Consider the following 22,774-nt stretch of genomic DNA (forward strand, 5'->3'; position numbering starts at 1 on the left):
ACAAGTCCATTGCTTTGGGTCCTTCATTAGATTTAATATTTAGTAAGTGCCTAAATATTAGTCAGCTCAAGCCACCACAGCAAAATGCCATGGACTGGGTGGTTTAAATAATGGAAAGTTATCTTCTTAGAGTTGTAGAGGCTGGAACTCTGAGATCAGGGTGCCAGCATAGTACTCTGGGGAGGTCCCTCTTCCTAGCTTGCAGATGGCCTTGACCTCTTCACTTTGTGTCCTCACCCGGAGCATGTGTCTGTGGGCCTCGCTCTTCCTCTTCATAGAAAGCCAAGTCCTATTGGATCAGGGCCCCATCCTTATGACCTCAGTTAAACTTAATTACCCCCTAAAAACTCTCTCTCCAGATACACGCATGCTGCAGATTAGGGCTTCAACATATGAATTTGGGGGAGACACAATTCAGTCCAATACAAATAGCAAAGAACTTATAGTATAGGGGTTTGTGAGATAAAGCAAAAATGAAAGCCATTCATTTTACAGATGGCTGAGGTCTAGGAATAGGAAGCCCCAAGGAGCCAGGATTGGAATCCCTATGCATTCTGGGTCCTTCAGGACACCTGGGCTCCTCCAGCACACTTCCGGGAATGGGATGAGCCACTCCTGCCCCACGGCCTTTGACCTGCCCAGAGAGTCAGGACTTGGCCCACAGCCTGCTCTTGCCAAGCCCTGCGTCCTGGGGAGTCAGCTTCCCAGAGGAGCTAAACAGAATTTTGTTTCATCAAAAACCTGATGCATTTTGTTTCATCAGAATGCTACCAAAAAAAATACAAATAGACAACAAGCATGAAAAGGTGTCCCATCTCATGAGTAATCAACAAAATAAAAATTAAGACCATAATGAGACATTAATAGTTGGCTAAAAGGCCAAAACCAGTTTGGCTCAGTGGATAAAGCATCGGCCTGCAGACTGAAAGGTCCTGGGTTCGATTTCGGTCAAAGACATGTACCTTGGTTGTGGGCACATCCCCAGTAGTGGGTGTGCAGGAGGCATCTGATTGATGTTTCTCTTCTCATCGATGTTTCTAGTTCTCTGTCCCTCTCTCTTCCTCTCTGTTAAAAATCAATAAAATGTGTTTGTTTTTTTTAAATAATTGGCTAAAAGTTTACATTATGACAACCCAAGTGTTGGGAGAATTTGATGGATAGTAACTTTTTGTTTTAAACACCTCTTATTCATCCCATTGCTGAGGGAGGGATTCCTGCCTTATAGATAAGGGGATGGCTGAACCCATGGCACCTAACACCGGACAGATGAGATAACAGTTGGTGATTGCTCACATATGCTTCCCTCCTGAAGGAGGAAAACATCACATGCCACAAAGGGCCAAATGGAGTTGCACTCAAGAACAGAGCGAGCAACCAGGGGCTCTGGGTCTCCAGTACAAAGAGGATGGTGGCCCCTGGTTCCCATGGGAGGATGTAGTATGTGGTTGACATGTTTGAATAATTCTGCAGGCTGGCAGGGAACCGAAACCCACTACTCAGAGTAAGTGGGAACTCTGCCTTCATAAAGAGAGTCATTTGGCTACAGGACTTGATCTAAGGAAGCAGAGTGGGGAGGGGACTTGAAGTTGGGCCATTCACATCTCTCCTCATTTTACCAGCTGTCAAAGCAGCACATAAGAGGGAGCCTTCAGTTTAGGTCTGCATTAGGCTTATCCAGAAAAGCAGAACCAACAGGATGTGTGTGTGTGCATCCATATATACATGTACATGTAGAAATCAGTGGACATTGAATAAAGCAGATTGCCCTCAATAATGTGGATGGGCCTCAATGCAGTTGAAGATCTTACTAGAATAAATGTTTACCTTTGCCTTTCTCTATATATAAATAGATAGATAACAGATAGATAAGGGTAGATATAGATATAGATATAGATATCTCAAAACAAAATTCAAAAAAGGAACTTAAATTTAGAGGACTAAATTCACAGCTGAGTAAAGAGTCCAAACCTGAGTTTTCTGTCCAAAGAGATGGCAACAGAGAGTTGTAGGCAAAGGTCAAAGTCGGAAATGTGGCAGGGAACCCAGGTAAGCTGCTGAGTAAGAAGTGTAAAAATGGGCAGACAAGACAGAGCCTTTTGGGACCAGTGTGCAGATAGGGGGTTGGGGGGAGGGGGTGTCAACCCAAATGTATCTCAGTGTGAGATCAGAGAAATAGATTGTGGTAACAACCATCCAGTGGAATACTATGCAGCTGTCAGGAAGAATGAGATAGAACAATGCTCTGACAATTGAGAAAGGAAATACGGAAGAGTAATAATTATGTGTTTGGGAAAGATGTATAAATTTCTGTATTTTTATAAATAAAGAGGAGGTCTGATTGATTTCAGAGAGAAAGGGAGAGGAAGAGAGAGATAGAAAAATAAATATTAAAAAAAAAAAAAGCCCTCTCCGGTTTGGCTCGGTGGATAGAGCATCAGCCTGTGGACTGAGGGGTCCCAGGTTCAATTCCGGTCAAGGGCACATGCCCCAGTTGTGGGCTTGACCCCCAGTGGGGGGCGTTCAGGAGGTAGCCAATCAATGATTCCCTCTCATCGTTGATGTTTTCATCTCTCTCTCCTTCTTCCTTCCTCTCTGAAATCAGTAAAAAAAAAATATATTTTTTTAAATAAAAAATTAAAGAGGAGACATTTACAACTGTTACCAGCAGTTGTATCTGGAATATCTTTTCACTTTATAAATGTCTGGGTGGTCTGAAAATTTTGACAAAATATATGCATGGTATTGCAGTGACAACTTTGACAGAGTAATACAAAAATTCCTTAGACAGAAGAAATTAGCCCACTTAAAACACCTGTAAAGACTCATCCCTTGTTTCTGTCTACCCAGAGAAGTTCTGTATTCCTTGGCCTTCCAGGGTCTTCAAATACATTGTGAGTTTAAGGTTCTGTGTGTTTGTGTCTGAACAATTATTTGGATCTAATTCCTGTCTTTGTCTCTCATCCCTACCCATCTCTACCCAAAGACTAAAGGAAGATGAAAAGAAAAGGGACTGTTCTATTTTACCTTCATGAGAACACATGAGATTTATCTTCTGAACAGATTTTAATTGCACGTTATTGTGGACCCAAGGTGCAATAATTGTTCAGCAGAGCTCTAGAATTTCTTCATCTTATTTCATTGAAACTGTACACCTGTAAGAAGTTAAAGAAAATTTTATGCCCCTCCAATGGTATCTTGCAGCCGGGTTTCTGAAAAGAAGATGGAGCCCTAATGCTCAAGGCATTCTTTGTAATCCATCAGCATCTTTCTGCGTCTAGAGTGGTACTAGTTGAGTCCTTACTGGGGAGCACTGAGAAAATTATCACTTGAGTGATTCTCTGTGCTGTGAGAATCAGCTAACCCTGATCCATCTGCCTTATTTCCAAGTTTTTGTACAGTTTTTCTTCAGAGGAGAAAGTATAGGTATATTGATTGTGAGAAAGTGTTCACCCATAGCAACTGGAACCTTTAGTATCTGAGGACCTGCCTGGGAGAAAAATCTGATAAAATGTTTGAGTTCAGAAAGAGCTTTAGTGAGAACTTAAACTTCATCCAATACTAGAAAACCCACAGCAGGGAGAAGCCATGTACAAATAAAACATGGGGGGAAGATGTCCCTGCAGGCTCGTCCCTCCTCACCCACCAGAAGAGAAGGTTCTCATGGCACAGACAACCTAAACCTGCCCCCAGAGCTGGGGGAAGGACTGAAGTCACAGCCCTAGGCTGAAGGCTGACTGTCTGAACACCCACAAAAGGGAGGAATTCTCCAAACACCACAATTAAGTCATCCTCTGGCCATTCGGTTAGGGGAAATCCAGGGAGAGCTTCAGCTCCAGCTCCAGCTCTTCAGGCAGGAAAATCTCCACAGAGCACACACAGTGCTAAACCTGCAGAGTGCAGGGATGGCTTTGGCCAGAGAGCTGAGATGGTTGAAGGAAGTGACCCCCAGGCTGGGAAACCTCTCCACCAGGCCTTGTCCACCTGAGACTTTGGTCCACGGAGCATCAGAGTCCTGCAGCTGGGCAGAGGATGCTCAGTCTCCTGCCTGCCTCAGTCTAGCCTTGGTGTATGCAGTAACGTGTAGGGTCAAAAGACTCAGTCCATATTTTGGCCCTATCACTTACTAACTAACTAACTATGTTGGCTGAGTCAGTTAAATTCTGTGAGTCTCTCTTTCTCTCTCTCTCTCTCCTCTCTCTCTCTCTCTCTCTCTCTCTCTTTCTCTCTCTCTCTCTCTCTCTCTCTCTCTTTCTCTCTCTCTCTCTCTCTCTCTCTCTCTCTCTCTCTCTCTCTCTCTCTCTCTCTTTCTCTTTCATTTAAGGTGGGGCTCACATTATCACCCACTTCATAGGTGTCATGAGAATTAAGGAGAGGATGAGTGAGGTTGTTTTCCACCACCTCCTTTTTTATTGTCTGACCTACTTCCCAGAACTCACAAGCTCAATGTGCTTTCGAGGCCCTCGGTTGGAACCAGTGTGCAGTTAGGGGGTCAACCCCAATGTATCTCAGCGTGAGATCAAAGAAGTAGGCTATGATCTCAGTTGGGTCCTCGGATAGAGAAGTGATATTGTGTTTGCAGCTGCTCCAACCATGTGTTGCATGAACTCAAAAAAGGGTCTGGAGGCTTTGACTAGAAATAAGTGATAAAGGTTTATTCAAGGGCCTTTGAGTTTGCCCACGGGCAACACAGGTAGGCAAAACCGCAGAAGTGTTCCAAAGAAGAAAGAGCAGTTAAGTGTTCTTTTAGTAAAAAGAGCCTTCTTGAAAATAACCAACCCTGCACTCTTAGCCCAAGGATTGGTCCAGGAAGATGGATGCCAGATGGTCTAGACACATGAGTCCTCTTGGGGGGGCCATCAGAGGTTTGGTGTATATTCAGACATGGACACAGGACTGGCAAATTCAAAAGTTTAAGTCCCCCGGGTTAGTTAAAATGAGAGTAGATTCATGCCTCAGCCTTCTTGATCTTAGTAATTCAGCAGCTTGACTAGAGTGACTCCGTTTTGTTTCTGGCACTGATGTGAAGGAGCTTACCCACCCTGTAGGAGGTTCCCAAGTGGCCACAGGAAATGAAGTTCCTGCAAAGCAGGTGCAAAGTCTTCACAGGTCTTTTCCAAGCCCCTCCCTCCACCCCACAACGTGACATTCAAATATTCTCTCCCTTTTCTGCCCCTGTCAGTCCCTTAAAGAAGCACTTCTGGTGGTGCTAGCAGCCAACTTTCCTGACAGGCCCGGCAGTGAGACAGCCGTAGACCATGCGAGGGGTATCAGGTCACCAGAGAGGGCCTTGTTCTTCAGAGGAGGCGTGCATGGTTGCCTGGCTTAGCAGATAAGCTCAATGACTTAATTATCAAACCATCACAAAGGGGCCTATTTCCAAAGGGTTACGGTACTTGGAAGAACAGCTGAGAAGCAACTCTGCTTGCCTGTTCACTGTGGAGCAACTTGTGTCTGGGCTGCTTTTACCGTGACCCACGAAGGTGGGGAGGACATGTTTCCTCCTGTAAAGCTCAGAGCTGCACCTCCAAACTTCCCCTCTTTCAGCTCCCAAAGGCCTTCTGGCTAAACCCCTGCTCCAGCCCCAAAGCCCACCCAGGGACCTCTCCCAGTGTGATTTACAGGAAATCACACCAGCGATCAATCCTCCTTAATTTGTAACTGGGCTGTGTCCTGGGCCAGCCAATAGCAAGGCCGACCCCCCCCCACACACACACACACATACACACCCCACCCTCCCTGACCCCGGGAGACTCTCCACTCAGTCTGCACTAAAGCTGTCCGGTGACCAGGAGTTGGGGAGCAGGTTTGGTTCTTGGGAGGGGTCGGGTGTGGGTGGGAAGGGGTCTTCTCATCTCCCTTTTCCCTTCCCCCAGTTTCTGGCCCCCCTTTTATCTCTGCAGTCTCTACAGACCTGGTCCCCCTAGAGACTTCTGCCTCCCCTTTCTCTTCCCCTCCTGGGCAGCCCCCTCTGGACCTCCTCTCCTCCCCCAGCCTCTGGCTCCATTGTTTGTCTGAAGCAGGACCCCCCAGGATGGAACAGATGGACGGAGACCCGGGCCTGGGGAGAGGCTGGGGGGAGGGAAGGGGAGGCTGAGCCAGCCGCTGCCGGGAAAGGGAAGCGGTTTTGGGAAAAACAAAACAGAGGGAGGAGCCTGGAAGAAGAAGGTGGCGGGGAAGGGCCCCCGGAATGGAATGGGGGCGGGCCCGGGGGTGGGCCCCACGCCTGGAAGCCGTCCCTGACGCTGGGTTGGCCCCGCAGGTCCCGGCGGACATCGCCTCCCAGATGGCTTCCTGGTTGACCCCTGTGACCCTCCTGCTGCTGCGGCTGCTGGCTGGGGTGAGTGGCCCTTCATGGATGGGAATGGAGGGGTGCCTGGGATTAACCCTTCACGCCCCGGAAAACGAGGAGAGCTCCTCCTGGGATCTTACAAGGTGATCCGTGCAGCTCCGTTCATAGAGAGGCTGGAAAGAGCTGGAGACTCTGGAGGGACACAGGTTCGAAACCTGACCCGCTAGGCTCCAGCCTGGTGGCCTTGAGCAAGTCGCTTCCTGGAGCCCTCCTGCTCCGGTTTATATGGCGGAGAATAAAGTTAGGACCAAGCAGGGCAAGGGAATGGACAGCATTTTGCGATGTAAAAGCAAAGGTTGTTGTGGACACGGAGCTGTGGGTCTTCCTTTTGGAATGCCGATTGTTTTCAATACCCACTAATGGGTTGCAATGCACAATTTAAAAGGCCACTGTTCTAAAGCAAAGGCCACAAGCTCAAATGTCTATACTGGGCAGGTAGGTGAGCCAAGGCTGGCAGATATATTTATTTCAAGAACACAGAGAAGTGGCTGCTGACACTCAGCTCCAAAGTTTGGGAAACCACTTCCTATATGGTAGTTCATGGTCAGCGGTGACAGAGTCCCCGGCTGCTCTGCATCTTCTCAGAGAAATCCCTCCTACCCACACCCCACCCACCGCTGCCTTGCCTCCTATCCTGGAGGAATCCATGGCCACGGCTCCAAGGTAGGCCGCTCACCCACCAGGCCTTTCAGAAATTATCTTGGTACAGAATATTGTCTACATCCCCACCCTCTCTTCCCACTTTCAGTGTTTGAGGGAACTTTACCTCATAGAAAAATGAGACCGTTTCTTGAACCACAGGAGAAAGCCTTCTCAAATCCGAATGGTACCAGCTTCAGCCTCACGGATTTAACGAACCAGATATGGGAAATCAAAGAAGACATCTCCGAGGAAGACATCCCCGAGATCCAGTCCACTCAGCCCAGAGTGGGCTCTTCCACGAACCAGACATGGGAAATCAACGAAAACATCTCCAAGAAAGAGATCCCTGAGATTCAATCCACTCAGTCCACTGTGGGCTCTTCCACCAACTCAACTATCCTAGGAGCCAATGGCACTTTGCCCCCCACCTCCCAGCCCTTCTTCCAGTCAACCACTCAACCTGCCGACCCAACTACCGGACCCACTACTGAGCCCCCCTGCCCCGAGCCCGAGATCCACTGCCCTGACTTGGAGAATTCTTCAGCGGAGACCATACTGGGGGAGGCTTTGCTGGATTTCTCCGTGAAACTCTACCACGCCTTCTCATTAGTGAAGATGGAGGAGACCAATATGATCTTCTCACCTTTCAGTGTCGCCAGCCTGCTCACTCAGATCCTCCTTGGTAAGAACCTGACTGAGTTCTCTCTGGTTATATGTTGAACTCTGCCATGAGGGTCCCCCAATGCAGACACCTATGAAGCTATGCCTCAGTGAGGAAGCTATAAAAACGGGTGGGTTGCAATGGAGTGTGTGTAAATGTTTTTATTCTTGACCTTTCATGTAACAATGATTTAATAGGCACTATTGCTTATAAAAACCCTATGGATGATACAAGAACATATAAAACAAGGTCCCAGCCATTAACTATGGTTCAAGTTCAGACAATAACTGAGATGAAACCGTAAGAGATAGAAGTAGAGTAGAATCGTGATAATGGGGGGATGCCACTGGCATCTAGTGGGGAGAGGTTTGGGGTGTTAGGATTCTGGGATTCCTAACTGTGTGACCTTGGGCAGATGACTGAACATCTCTGAGCCTAAGTCCTCATGTGTAAATGGAGATAGTTGTATTTACCTCCTAAAATTAAGTAGATAGCCCAGCACCTGGCTTGATGAGAGATCAAAAAATGCTAATCCCCCTGCCTACCTGAAGGATTACTGTCAAGTGCCACAGGTTAATTACCTTAGGAGGGACACAAACAAATTGCTATAAGCAGTGAGGACAGTCACTCCAAGGGGGAAATTCCAGGAAGGCTTCGAGAGACAGAGGGAGCATATATAAAAACCTTTCCTCTGGAATCCCAGAATCTTAACACCCCTAACCTTTACCCGCTAGATGCCAGTAGCTTCCCTCCAGTTAAGACACCAGTCTTAACACCCCTAACCTTTACCCGCTAGATGCCAGTAGCTTCCCTCCAGTTAAGAGTATCTTCAGACACTGCCAAATGCCCCTTGGAAGGCGCATTTCAGTTGATTGGTTTTGGTTAATTTCTTTTTTCTTTTTTTAGTTGATTTTAGAGAGGGAGGGAGGGAGGGAGGGAGGGAGGGAGGGAGGGAGGGAGAGAGAGAGAGAGAGAGAGAGAGAGAGAGAGAGAGAGAGAAGCATTGATTGGTTGCCTCCCATGCACACCCAACCTGGGGTCAAACCCACTAACCTTGGCATACCTGGATGATGCTCTAAGCATCGGAGCTACCCAGCCAGGGCTGATGTCTCCTCATAGTCATCTAGTATCCCTGCCTATATGGTGAACCCTTGTAAACCTAAACCAACTAAATACTACCCGTGTTTCCCCGAAAATAAGACATCCTCTGAAAATAAGACCTAGTGCATGGAAAGATAAGATATCCCCTGAAAATAAGACCTAGCGCAACTTTGGGAGAAAAAATTAATATAAGACACTGTCTTATTTTCGGGGAAACAGAGTAGTTCATGTAGTACAGGCACCACCAGGCTTTGAATGATGAGTGGGATAAAAATTTGGTAGAAAATAGGGGAGGAGAGTATTTGCCGGGAAAAGCCTAACCATGATTATTCATAATCCCCCCACCCCTCTCTGTTATATGAACTATCTCCTGAAGCAATGCTTCCGGCTCTGATGATAGGTGATCCCCTTCTAGCAGTCAATGACCCCACCCCCACCCCATTCCAGCTGGTCCCTCTAAAGTGGTCCTGCTAGTAGCTCCCCCACACCTCCTGCAGTTGGCCCTCATCTTTGCCTTTTGTCGTAGGAGCCGGAAACAACACCAAGAAAAACCTGGAGACTGTCCTCTCCTATCCTGAAAACTTTCCCTGTGTCCACCACGCCCTGAAGGCCTTCACATCCAAAGGCTTCACCTCGGTCTCTCAGATCTTCCACAGCCCAGGTGAGTGCCCAGCGGGGGACAGCTGCTGGGCAGGGTCCTGAGGGGATGCTGAGGGGGACTCAGCACTGGGGTAAAGGACACTGGGAATGTGAGAGCTAGAACATCCAGGATGGCCTGCAGAGCAGGTAAGGGTTTCAGCAGACAGATAGTCCCCATGGTGAGATCTTGGGTAAGTCATTTGCACTCATCAACTCCGTTTAGAATAAGAGTTCATGAATAGATAGGACTAGAGAGCTATAGACATAAAATAGGCAGAGAATGTTTGCTAATCTGGGTTAGGGGAATCCTGGGCCCTCTAGTCTGCATTTTATTTATATTATATGAATTTGTTGTCGTGTACATGTGTTAGATGAATAAGTAGGTAATAAGAGCAATAAACTTCCAGCATGATCAAATGCTTTTCCCCCCCATCTCCCAAGGTTTGGTCCACAGAGCCCTAGGGTTCTGCAGAGCTCCTTCAGAAGTCACAGTGGGAGTGGGGACCAGGGAGGCAGAGTGAGGGTGCCACTTCCTGTGAGAGGGACATAGAGCCAACTGGAGCTCTAAGCTCCTGCCCAGTCTCAACCACAGCCCTTTTGCATTGTGGGCTTCAGACATGACATTATTTGAAAACACAGCTCTGCTGCTTGAGAAGGTTTGAAAATTATAGATGTAGTCTGACCCTCTCTTTACTTTTTTTTTTTTTTTTTTTTTTACAGAGAGAAGAGGGTTAGAGGGAGAGAGAAAAAAAACACTAATGTGAGAAACAACAATGGGCTGCCTCCTGCATATCCCCTACCATGGATTGAGCCCACAACCTGGGCATTCCCAGTGCCTGACTGGGAATCGAACCAGCAACCTTTCGGTGCACGGGGATGACACCCACCCAACCAACTGAGCCACATGGGCCAGGGTGACACTCTGGCTTTTTTTTTTTTTTTTTTTTTTTTTTTTTTTTTTACTGATGAAAACAATACTTATTCATTGTAAAAATTGAGAAAATGCAGAAAAACAAAGTGGGGGCTGGGAAACCACCCTCTTTTTTAGAGATGGGGAAATATGACATTAAAGTAACATTGTATTTACTTATTTACTAAATCAATTTGATCCTCTGTTTTGCTGGGTTGGTGGTAAATACAGCTGCCTTCAATGTCAGTTATTTAGTCCAGGAAAATTTGCTCTTTTAGACACTATTTTTCTTTAGTGGATCTGGGCTTGGGAGCACCCAAGCCAGGAATTCTAATTACAAACTTTTGCTGAGGCTAGGAAGCAGACTCTATTACCTCTTGAATTAAGAAAAGAAGGGAGGGCCGAAACCAGTTTGGCTCAGTGGATAGAGCATCGGCCTGTGGACTGAAAGGTCCCAGGTTGGATTCCGGTCGAGGGCATGTACCAGTAGGGAGTGTGCAGGAGGCAGCTGATTGATGATTCTCTCTGATCGATGTTTCTGACTCTCTATCCCTCTTTCTTCCTCTCTGTGAAAAATCAATAAGATATATTTTTTTAAAAAAGAAAGAAAGAGAAAGGAAAGGAAAGGAAGGGAAAGGGAAAGGGTAAGGGAAAAGGAAAGGGAAAGGGAAAGAGGGAGGAAAATACAGGCAAATGGAAGTTCCCAAGTACCTTGCCAGCCATGGTCAGTGGCAAGCAGAGGCAGGTGGGGCCTGGGATGAGTTCTGCTCCAAGTTCGGGGTTGCCTTCTTTGGGTCTCATTGTCACATCTGTACAAGGAGTGGCCTGGACCCCTGCTCCAACATACTGTGTTCACTGGAGTGAGCACAGAGATCGACGGGAAACACACCCCCTCTCAAAACCTGCTCTCGGAAGCAGGGAGAGTGTTCTGGGACTCATGCCTCCTTCTCTTGACCTGCATCCTCCCCCTCCACCAGACCTGGCCATAAGAGATGCCTTTGTGAACGCCTCTCAGTACCTGTATGGCACCCCCAGAGCCCTGGGAAATGACAGTGATGCCAACTTGGAGCTCATCAACACCTGGGTGGCAGAGAACACCAACCACAAGATCAACTCTCTGCTAGACAGCCTGCCCTCCGACACCCGCCTTGTCCTCCTCAATGCTATCTATCTAAGCGGTAAGGGGGCCCTGGGCCAGGTCATCTTCCCATCCTGAATCCTTCCTCCCCTCCTGGCCTCAAAGCCCACCAGACCCCACATTCCAAGCCTGGATCCCATTGTACCTGTCTTACCCTTTGCTTATCGGGATTTCAGCTCTATATCCTTTCCCCACCAGTATGAGAGTAACTGTCCCCCTCTCTCTTCCCTCTAGCCAAGTGGAAGACAACATTTGATCACAAAGACACCAGGAGGGAGCCCTTTTACTTGAAATCCTCAAAGAAGAAAGTGCCCATGATGATTAGCAAGAAGTACCCGGTTGTCCAATTCACTGACCCTATGTTGAAGGCCAAGGTGAGTCCTTGCCTCTTCTTACTCCTGTTTCAGTGCCTCTTATGTGTCCTGATTTCTTTCCTGCTAGGGCCCCATTTGTTTGGGGTGCACCCTTATTAATTTCTACTTCTTCCCTCTGTATTTCCACCCTGCCTTTTCTCTTTCTTCCTACTCCCGTCTTGGCCGAGGCAGGCATGGTATATTTTAGGCTGGAAAGCAGGATTCTAAAGTTTCTTCGTTCGTCTCTACTCCATCAAATGGCAAAAACGTGAGTCGTGGTTCTCTCCTGTGCATCGAATGTATGCATGCAGGTGCAGCATGCATATATGTGTGCACATGTGTAGGGATAGCTGTATGTATATATACATGTGGTATTGTGTGCACATGTGTTTAGTGGCTTAAGTTCCTTAGCAGGAATTGAACAGTATCATTTCTGTGGACAGGGAGTGGGAGACAGGAAATACGGAGCCCAGAGGATTTTAATTAATAAAATGCCTCAAGCCCAGTGATCAGATGTTTCTGCCTTGTTAGGACATCAAGACACAGACCTATTAGATAGAAAACAGGGGGAGACACCCAGTGATTCAGTTTCAGGCGAGAAGTAAAGGATGTGTCCTGGAACAGGCCGGGCTTGTTTCCAGCCACCTTGGGAACTGGCCTTAGCTTTTCCTTTGCCTCGACCCTCTTCACTCAGATTTTCATATCACTGTGCCTCTGCTCATTCAGGTGTCAGCTCAAAGATTTTTCCTTAATCCAGTCACTGCTAACAGATTAAACTTCTGTAAGCCATTTGCTCCATTTATAAACATGGTTACAAATACAGATAATTAATATTCCCATAAGCACTTCGAGCTTATGGGTATACTTTATAAATAAATATACTTTTTTTTTTTTTAAGTATGCCATATACCAAACAGGGCAGAATTACAGCTCTGCTTGGCCACATCTTCCAAACACCTGTGACCTGAAGACTAAATTTAAAGAGTAAATCAATTTTAACCCCAACATCTCAACATTGTTCTCAAACTTAACGAAATGATCCTTTATCTTTTTTAAAAATACATATATTTTTATTTATTTCATAGAGGAAGGGAGAGGAAGAGAGAGAGAAACATCAATGATGAAAGAGAACCATGGATCAGCTGCCTCCTGCATGGCCCCCTACTGGGCATGGGGCCCAAAACCCAGACATATGCCCTGACCAGGAATTGAACCATGACCTCCTGCTCAACCGCTGAGCCATGCTGGCTGGGCCCTATACTTTTTTGCTTAGAAGTATAAAACTAGTGTGTCTGATTTTCTTAAGATTATCCTGAACTTACCATCTGGTGTGAATATTATGAAGTTGGTTTACTTTGTCCTTTCCATACTTAATTCTGAATCTTCCTGGGACTTAAAGAGTATTCATCCAACTAAGGGGATTACAGTTACCAGCTCAGGAATGTTCAGGTTACTGGCTTGGAAATTCAAGGCCATAACATGGGACTTTTTAGTCAGAGACTCGAGATCCATCCACAGGGTGCATACTGCCCCAGTGATCCCACCCTAGTTGAAGCCTCCATCAACAGGGACCCCATGTCCGTGCTCCTCAGTCAATAGCAATTTATATCCTGCTTCTTCTGGGCCATGTTTTCACATTCCAACAATTGACTGGTTTCTGTTCATTTCTTCATTGCTCAACTGAATTCCGCAGTCTCGATTCTTCTCATCCATCTTTCAACCTCAACCACATGCCCTTTTAATGATATTCTCTTACATCCTATTTGTCTAAGGTGCCACCCTTGGCCCTGTTGACTTTTTGGGTTGGATAATCCTTCGTTATGCGGTGCTATCCTGGCACTGTAGCATTTAGCATCATCCCTGGCTTCTACCCTTCCTCTAACAATGACAATCACAATGTCTCCAGATATTGCCAAATGTCCACTCGGGGCAAATTCACACTGAATTGAGAACCACTATATTAGACCAACAGAGTCCTGCACTTTTCTTATATTTTTGTCTGGCCATCAGTGAAAGTCCCTCTAATGGCAAACTGGAAAGGTCAGCTAGGACCCGCTTGTACAAAACCTTGAATGTCACATGAAGAGATTTATACTTACTCTCGTAGATACTGCAGAACCATCAAGTCTTTCAAAGGACTGACCCGGTAACTCTGGTGTTACCCTATACACACTTGAGAGGAAGGGAACAGGGTTCAGAGAGATCAAATCACTTGCCTGTATTACATTGCTCATCAGTGGTAGAGTCATCTTCAGCCTGGGTGATCAGAAATTTGTGCCTCTCACCAGCACTGTTCACTTAGCTGGCATCCCCATTTCTTGGCAAAACCTGGAAGCTCAAGTCTGGCTGCTGTTTGCTGAAATGGTACAGATTGGAACAGCAGAATGAAGACCAGCCTTGGAACCCAGAGGGCGGGAAGACTGATAAGGTGCATCTTTTTTCTCTCCAGGTGGGGAAACTACAGCTCTCCCACAACCTGAGCATGGTGATCATGGTACCCCAGAACTTGAAATACAGTCTCCGAGACATAGAGCAGACTCTCAGCTCCCCTGTCTTAAAGGCCATCATGAAGAAGCTGGAGATGACCAACGCCCAACCCACCTTCCTGACGCTGCCCCGATTCAAACTCAAGAGCAACCAGGACATGTTGCTAATCATGGAGACAATGGGTGAGCCCTGGCAGCTCAGAGTTGCTCCCAGATCATCAGAGGAGAAAAGCGTGGCAGGATGGAGGGAGCCCCTAAAAGGCACTTAGCACTCTCTAGGATACTTTGTACATCTATAATCTCAGGTTGTTCCTCAATCCTGAAAGTTAGAGGGATTTGCTATCATCTCATTAGATCATGAGGAAATGACTCAAAAAATTTACATAACTTAGCCAAGATCCCTTGAGCTAGGTAAAAGTGAGCCAGAACACCAATCCAGGTCTTCAGCTCCCTTGACTGTTTCCACTGTGGTCCATTGTGACACTGTGACAGGTGACGTAGGTGGGTCAGGGATGCTCTTCCCCCACAGACGTGTCGTAACACTCAACCATCCCACAGATTGTGCAAGAAGCACTCAGGATAAGAGGGTAACTGGAGCCTTCTGAGTTTTGGAAGAGGCTCCATTTCCTAACCTTTGACCTCACTCCCAGCTATATCACTTTATATTCTGTTAAAGAACTTAACCTCCTAATAGATAATCCCGTTTCCTTGTGTATGACCTCTTTTGATAACATATGACCTCTTTCTATATAGTTCCTCACTTCCAAGGTCCTTGTTGACAGAGAAGCAATGATATCATTTTGGGGGGTTTGTGAGGGAAGGGGCAAGGCCTCTCACCACTTGAGAGAAAGTGGTAGTTGGTGTGAAGATGGGCCTTCAGGCAGAGGACCCCAGGAACTGGACCAGAAGGTATGCTATACATTTTGATAAGCAACGAGGAGGAAGAAGAGAGTATTGGGATTTGGGACCGACCCAGAAAATTCCGGACAAATGTCTCTGACAGCTGAGGATTTCATGCTGGTCTCTGACTCATTATTTTCCTCTGGTTATGCCCTAGAATTCTTTGACTTTGCTTATGATCTCAACCTGTGCGGGCTGACAGAGGACAAGAATCTCCAGGTTTCTGCGATGAAGCACCAGGCGGCACTGGAGCTGACGGAGAGCGGGGTGGAGGCGGTTGCGGCCTCCTCAATCTCGTTGGCCCGGGCTCTGATGATCTTTGAGGTGCAGCAGCCCTTCCTCTTCCTGCTCTGGGACCAGCAGCACAAGCTCCCTATCTTCATGGGGCGGGTGTATGACCCCACAGCCTGAGACCTGCAGGGGCCAGGCTAGGGCAATCCCTACCCCTCAAGCCTCTGCTTGCCCAGTTGCAGCTCTCTCTGCTGCTGCCCGCCTGAAAACCACGTTTTGCAGCTTTCTCTGGTTCAAGGTCACTAGACTCTACAAATAAAACCTGGCAGATCCTGACTTCCTCTCTCACTTGCCTTTCAAGGATAACCGTGCCCTTGTGTCAGCTAGCTACTGCCTGGTAACAAGTCATTCCCAAAGACTGGCTTCAAACAACAACTACTTATTATTTCAACCCAAGCCTCGGGTTGGCTGAGTGGTCTTACTGATCCGGCTGGGACTGGGTTGATCTTCCCAAGTCCGATGGGCTCTATGGCACAGCTATAATAGTTGGCAAGAAAGGAGTCAGAAACAGGCTGTCTTTTTCACACCTCTGCGTCTCTGCTGGCCTCAAGTTTACCACTGTGCCATCAGCCAAAGCAAGCGAGTCACATAGCCAGACCTGAAGTTCGAGTGGACGGGCACTAAAGTTAGAGGGCAAAGTCATTAACCAGAGGCTATTCGTGCAATCCATTTATACCCGTCTCCATCTCGCATATTTGCCTTGATGACGGTAATAACAGTAATGAACAGTGTTGGGAGCTTACACAGGTGGTCTGCTGAGAGCTTTACAGATGTTCATCCTCCACAGCTTGATATGTAAGCTCTCAACTTGGAGGGGCTCAGTCTTGCTTAAAGTTGTGCCGTTAGGAAAGGCTGACCTGAGGTTCCAATGCATGTCTCTGTGACTCAAGTCTAGGCTCAGAGCCACTATCTCTGTCTCTGCCCTTCTAGCTTAACATCCTGCCTTTGCTTTTTTTTTTTTTTTTAACTCTCACCCGAGGATATTTTTCTATTGATTTTTAGAGAGAGTGGAAAAGAGGGGGAAGGACAGAGAGAAAGATCGATGTGAGAGAAGCATACGGATTGGTTGCCTCCTGAAGGAGCCCCAACCAGGGTCAGGGAGGAGCCTGCAATGGAGGTACCCACCGTTGATCAGAATCAAACCCGGGACCCTTCGGTCCGCAGGTCGGTGCTCTGTTCACTGAGCCAAACTGACTAAGGCCTTCCTTAATATTTTCTTTATTTGTTCAACAGACACAGTGCCCTTATGTGTGCTCTATGCTAAGCACAGAGGGCATAAGGATGACTTAAGCCGATGCCTGACTTCAACACCTACATCTCGATGAGGGAGACCAATGGGAAGGCAGAATTTTACACAGCGTTCTTTTTATCTCTAAAGATGTCTTAGTGTGTTTTTCTTGTTTCTAGCATATCCTCAAGGATCCACTGGTGCTCTGGTTCTCAGCCCTTCTATCTCCCTCCTTCCCTCTCCCTCCTAATCCCATCACTTTGTTCCCTGTCTATGTTTCTTCCTTCCCCTCCCCCCTCCATTTCCCCTCTTCTTGGTACAGTGTTGTCCACCCAACGTTCTGACTGCTATTCTGAGTTTAGCCCTTCCCATTGCAGGTCCCGTCATCCTTGGCCCCTGCCCCTTGCTTCTCTCCCCAGCTGTCACACACTCAAGACAGTCAGGTTCACATCCAAAAGTAGCCCAAGGGGTACATGTACTCCCCACAACGACAATAGGGATTCAGCTCTCACTCCACAGCCATTTCTCATTCCTGTCCTACCAGTATAGGGTCTCAACATGGACCAAGCTAGTCCTGCCCAAAATATTGCGATAGGGTGAGTTTTTCTTTTCTTTTTGGTTAATTATCATCTGAGGATATTTTTTCCACTGGTTTTTAGAGAGAGTGGAAGGGAGGGGGACAGACAGACAGAAACATCGATGTGAGAGGAACACATCTATTGCTTGACTCCTGCACATGCCCCAACTGGGGCCAGGGATTGACTCTGCAACCGAATCGAACCCGGGAGCCTTCAGTCCTCAGGCTTATGCTCTAACCACTAAGGAAACTGGCTAGGGCATGCATGAGTGTTCTTCCTAAGGCCATCACAGCCACCACGACGTAGGCTCACATCCCTGCTGCCCCCACTCAGGGACTTCTGCCACCTGAGGCATCTGGCTTCCCAATTCCCCTCTCACAGAACCCCCTGGTGATAAGGAGAAATTGAGGCATAGGGGCAGTGTGGTAACTGACCTAGCTGGGTACTGCAGCTGGGCTGGCAGCTAGCGGTCTTTGGGGCTGGTCCCCTTCTCAATGGCCTGAGCTGGGTGCCAAGTTCTGGGCTGAAATGCAAGGTGGGAGGTGACCCAAGCTTCCAGTGTGTTCTTTCTAGCTCGTGCATGCTTTGGTTGAGGTCAGGGGTTTCTGTGAGGGGAAACAAGAAGACTGGGTTTGAGGATTGTTTGTGGGTTAGGTCCTACCCCATCCTCTACGACCATTGGCTTCCCCCTTTAGCACCTGGCTGCCCACGTGGGCAAAACCTCCGGATGCCACCTCAGGTCTGAGGCCTTTCTTACAGCTCAGTCTCCCAGCCGAGGCTCAGAACCAAACAAGAGTCACCCAGATTTGACTTGTTGCTCTGGGGCAATGGTCGGCAAACTCATTAGTCAACAGAGCCAAATATCAACAGGACGACGATTGAAATTTCTTTTGAGAGCCACATTTTTTAAACTGAAACTCTATAGGTAGGTACATTGTTATTAACTGGTAATTAGGGTACTCCTAAGCTGGCCTTTGCTAAAAACTCAAGGAGCCAAAAAGCCGCGTGTGGCTCGCGAGCCGCAGTTTGCCGACCACTGCTCTGGGGGCATGGAGAGATCACCACTTCACATAGGGTTTGATTGGCAGAATGGTCTCTGTGTGCCCAACCGTTCTCAGTGCCCGTAAGGCCCATCTCTCGGGCTGCTGGGAAGAAGCCAGATCTCTGTGTGGGCTACTGGTGAAAGCAGAGGCACCTCCCACATTCAGGGAAACTGCCCCTTCCTGCAGAAGAGCCGGATGTGATGAGATGTGACCGAGCAAAGGCAGGGGGTGGGAAGGGATTCTGATCCAGGGGCACAGCACTTTGCACATGTTTTTACCCTCCTCCCTCCTCTCATGCCGAGATCCAGGTGTTATCTCTGCTTGTGAGATAAGGAAGGGAAAACTCAGAAAGGTTACGTAACTATCCAGAGGTCACACAGCTGGACAGTGATCCCACGGCTGAATTCGAACACACTCAGCGGCTTATTTGGCCAGGCTTCTTTCCTTTCTGCCCAAACCAGACTGTAAATCAGGCCTGTGTTTTTTTATGCCCTTTGCCCCCACCAAACCTAACAAAAAGCCTTTACACTGGGAAAAAAAACAATCTATTGAATGAATGAATGAGTGAATAAATGAATCACTACATCCAGATAAAAGGAAAGAAAAGGTTCTTATTTTTCTGGGAAGAGTAGAAAATCTGGAAGAGAAGAGACTTTTCTGTTCTGAGCCTTTTCCTCTTATAAGAGAGCATGTGTCACTTTGGGAGGGGGTGGTGTTTGTTAAAACAATAACGTTTATTGAGCGCATGAGTCACTGAGTCTGTGTGGGCCTGGCAGGTGAGCTGGAGAATTAGCTGAAAGGTGTGATGAGGTTTGGCTTTGCTGAGTTTGTATAGCCTCTTTCATTGTCTTTGGCCTTGGCTGAAAGGAATCAGCTGACAGGTCCTGCTCCTTGTGGTCTGTCATCTTCCAGGAGGATAGTCTGGTCTTACTCATACGTGGAGGTTGCAGGGGTCTAAGGAAGTGAGCAGAGGCAGTATAACATCACTTCTGCCTCATTCTATCAGCCAAAGCAAGTCATGAGACCAGCGTAGGTATAAAGAATAAGGAAAACATCTCTCTTTTTTTTTTTTTTTTTTTTTTTTGAGAGAGAGAGAGAGAGAGAGAGAAAGGGGAGAGAGATAGAAACATGGATGAGAGAAAGAAACATCAAGGATGGAGCCCACAACCTGGGCATGTGCCCCATCTCGGAATCAAACCAGTGACCTCTCAGTGCACAGGATGACACTCAACCAGCTGAGCCATACCAGCCAGGGCAAAAGTTGAGAAAAGACTGCAAATATTCACTTAAATGAATAATTGTGGTCACTTTTCCAATCCACCACATATTTGTAGAGAAACTATTAACAATTTCCCCCAGTAACTTGCTACTTTTTGCCAATATCATATTAGAAATGATTTATATTATGTGAAATTTCAAGTTTCTTACATATCATTTTACTCTTTTCTGCTCTCTGTCATATTTAACCCCTGGCTCCTCCATCTGCATGTGTCACTCTTGAGAAAGAGGGCCATACATTCATAGACACACATCCCTAAGACCCCCCACCCTCCCGCCCTGCCCTGCTCTGAGACAGACAAAGTTCCAATGATCTGCTTCCCCTCCCCAAGGACACAGTCCTCCACACCTGGGTTTGGTTGAGGGCTTCCTGAGAAAACCATCAGGCGTGATTGATGGTCCGTTGTAGTTATTCCTTACTGCCACATGGTGTCGCTGTTGAAACTTTGTCTTGTATAGCCTTTTGGGCATTTATAACTTCCTGTGAGGTACTGGATTCTTAAACAACCACTGTGGAGATTTAAACTTTGATCCAAAGTTTACAGTTCATACTTGTTCAGCCATTGTTTTTTGTTTGTTTGTTTGTTTTTTATTTTATTGATTTTTTTTACAGAGAGGAAGGGAGAGGGATAGAGGGTTAGAGGGTTAGAAATATCCATCAGCTGCCTCCTACGCACCTCCTACCGGATACATGTCCTTGACCAGAATCGAACCTGGGACCCTTCAGTCCGCAGGCCAACACTCTATCCACTGAGGCAAACCGTTTAGGGCCAGCCATTGTTCCTTGAAGATGCATATCTTCAGGTTCTGCCTGGATTCTGGAAGGCTTCTGATCTAAGCCACGAGTTGTGTCAGAACCATCCTGGTCCCTACAGATCTTTAAGGCCGAGGATGATAACCAAATAGTAGCAAAACAGCACGCATTGAGCACTTACTTACCAAGCTGTCAGGTGCCGCTGTGCTGAGAATTTTTCATGGATTACATTTCCTTTAAAGGGAGACGACATGTGACTTAAGATGTCAAATGATTCAAGACTTGGGTGATTGGACACTATGTTTTCCAGACAAATAAGTGTAAAAGGCGGGGAGAGGAATCCTTAGCCACTGGAGCATCTGTTTGCCTGTGTGTTATTTTTTTATTCACTAAACTCTCTAATGTTTCACAGAGTTGCCTCTCCTAAGTTAACTGCTTGGCGCATCATGGAAGTGGGTTGGGCTGTTTCCTAGCGTCTTATCACATCTAACTTCCATTAGAACACTATTGAATTTGGAAAGTGGATTTTGGCACTCATGCCATCAGTTATTAAACTCTAAGATAACATCATTCTAGATTACAGAGAGTATTTTAAATGATAATGCTGGATATTAAAATAACAGCACATTAGTCATTAACGTCACTATCAGAAGCCAGGAGGAGCATCAAGGACAGCTTGGTTCACAGGATCTAACGTTGATGGCAGATACGGTGCAGCTCAAATGGTGCTGTCATGTGGCACTGTCTACATAGGGGTGTCGAACTCAATCAGAGAAGGGGCCAAAATCTAAAATCCAGCCTAAATCGCGGGCCAAATGGTTTACTGAACAGTCATAAACTGTCATTGTGATGGAAACGCAGCGGAGTGCAGTGATGACAGCGCGGTGCGGGCCACATTGCAAGGCCTGGCGGGACGGATTTGGCCCACGGGCCTTGTGTTTGACACATGTGGTCTACAACCCACTCGGCTCTCCAACTAGGATGTCAGGCAACCCTGGTGGGTTTGTTTGTTTTTTAATTTAAAGGGATTTGTAGTTTTTCACATTTTGCATCATTCAAGTGTCTATAATATATGGTAGCACCACACCGTTTTTCTCCCCTTTTTGTGAATGGGAAAATGAAGCCTTAGAGAGCAGTGAATCTGCTCCTTCAAGGTCTCAGCTGGTGAATAGTGGAGTTGGGAGTAGATCCCAGTGCTCAGTAACCTGGATTCCATTTCTCTCAAGGTAATTTTATTTTAGAGGATTTACTGATATTCTTTGTCCTAAGCTTTGGTGGAAATTACTCTCTACAATTTTGAGTCTCTGGAAGAAATGTTGGGGAAATAGGAATTCCCCTTATCCCAGAAAAACACGTATGCAAGCCTGGCAGGAGTGGCTCAGTTGGTTGTTATAATAGGTTGAGCATGTCCTGTGCACCGAAGGGTTGCCGGTTCAATTTTCCGTCAGGGCACATACCTGGGCTGTGGGTTTGCTCCACCATCAGGGAACATATGGAAGGCAACCGATGGATGTTTCTTTCTCACATCCATGTTTCTCTCTCCCTCCTTCCTGCCCTCCCTTTCTCTCTCCAAGCATTCCTCCAATGAGGACCTGCTTTGGCTGCGGCTGCTGAGGGAGTGGCAGCTCCACGGAGGCTGGAGGCGGAGGCACGGAGGCTTCTGTTACTTCTTCCCTCAGGACAGGGGCTGCCTGCCGCGTGGATCACTAAGGCAACGAGTCAAGTGACTTCTTGAAACTGAAAGTCACTTCAAGGGACCCAGACAGAAGTCTAGCATTTCCCACTTTCCTCTCATTGCATGTTCTAATCTTTGTCTTGGCTAGCAACTTAGCACAAAGCACACTCAAGTACACGCAAGTACACACATAGTTGCAGATGTGTTCACACATGCACTGGGACAGGAGTCACAAACATGCACATACACACATGTACCTGCGTGTACAAAAAGCACATGCACACCAACCCCTGGGAGTCCGTCCCAGAGTTCCAGAACAAACTTTACCTCCAGTCCAGCCCCCCTCCCCTGAGGAGGGCCTCTGGCCACAGAGCAGGGAGCTCTCCCTCAAGGGAAGAACCTCAGAGCCAGTCAGCACTAATTACAAGCCATGGAATAGGCTCATCCATCATCCTGGAGTGACAGGCTGGCTGTGCAGCCGCCTCCTGGCCTCCCAGCCCACTCCTCCACTCCCCTCCATTTCTCCTTTAGTGACCGCAGATTGGCTCCACGGAGTAAGGAGCAGCATTTTAGCCGAGTCTTCAAATCCTCTCCCAAGTCATAAACGTGGACCTGCCCTGGCTCAGCAGTTAGGAACCCTGCTCTTGTCTGCACACTGAGAGCGCACGGAAGCTCCCCCTCCCTCTCAGGCACAGCCCCCTTTCCATGGGCCTTGTACCACCTACCTGCCTTGAAGCCCCCCCCCCCC

At 47.3% G+C, this 22,774-nt stretch overlaps 1 protein-coding gene across 2 annotated transcripts; it reads left to right on the forward strand.

Annotated features, from left to right (window-relative positions):
• The first annotated feature begins 5,705 nt into the window (after positions 1-5,705).
• SERPING1 (serpin family G member 1) lies at positions 5,706-15,746 on the forward strand. 2 transcript variants are annotated; one of them, XM_045577407.1, is made up of 8 exons: positions 5,706-5,803; positions 6,260-6,337; positions 7,151-7,673; positions 9,280-9,414; positions 11,280-11,480; positions 11,675-11,814; positions 14,243-14,458; positions 15,333-15,746. In XM_045577407.1, exons 2-8 carry the CDS (start codon positions 6,284-6,286, stop codon positions 15,588-15,590), a joined length of 1,527 nt encoding a protein of 508 aa, XP_045433363.1. In that variant the 5' UTR covers positions 5,706-5,803; positions 6,260-6,283; the 3' UTR covers positions 15,591-15,746. The 2 variants fall into 2 exon arrangements, with proteins under 2 accessions (XP_045433363.1, XP_036282070.1); XM_036426177.2 differs by having other exon boundaries at positions 5,709-5,803; positions 14,243-14,462; positions 15,337-15,746.
• The last annotated feature ends 7,028 nt before the right edge of the window (positions 15,747-22,774 follow it).

Source organism: Pipistrellus kuhlii, unplaced genomic scaffold (genome assembly GCF_014108245.1).
Source record: "Pipistrellus kuhlii isolate mPipKuh1 unplaced genomic scaffold, mPipKuh1.p scaffold_m20_p_9, whole genome shotgun sequence".
Classification (NCBI taxonomy): Eukaryota; Metazoa; Chordata; class Mammalia; order Chiroptera; family Vespertilionidae; genus Pipistrellus; species Pipistrellus kuhlii.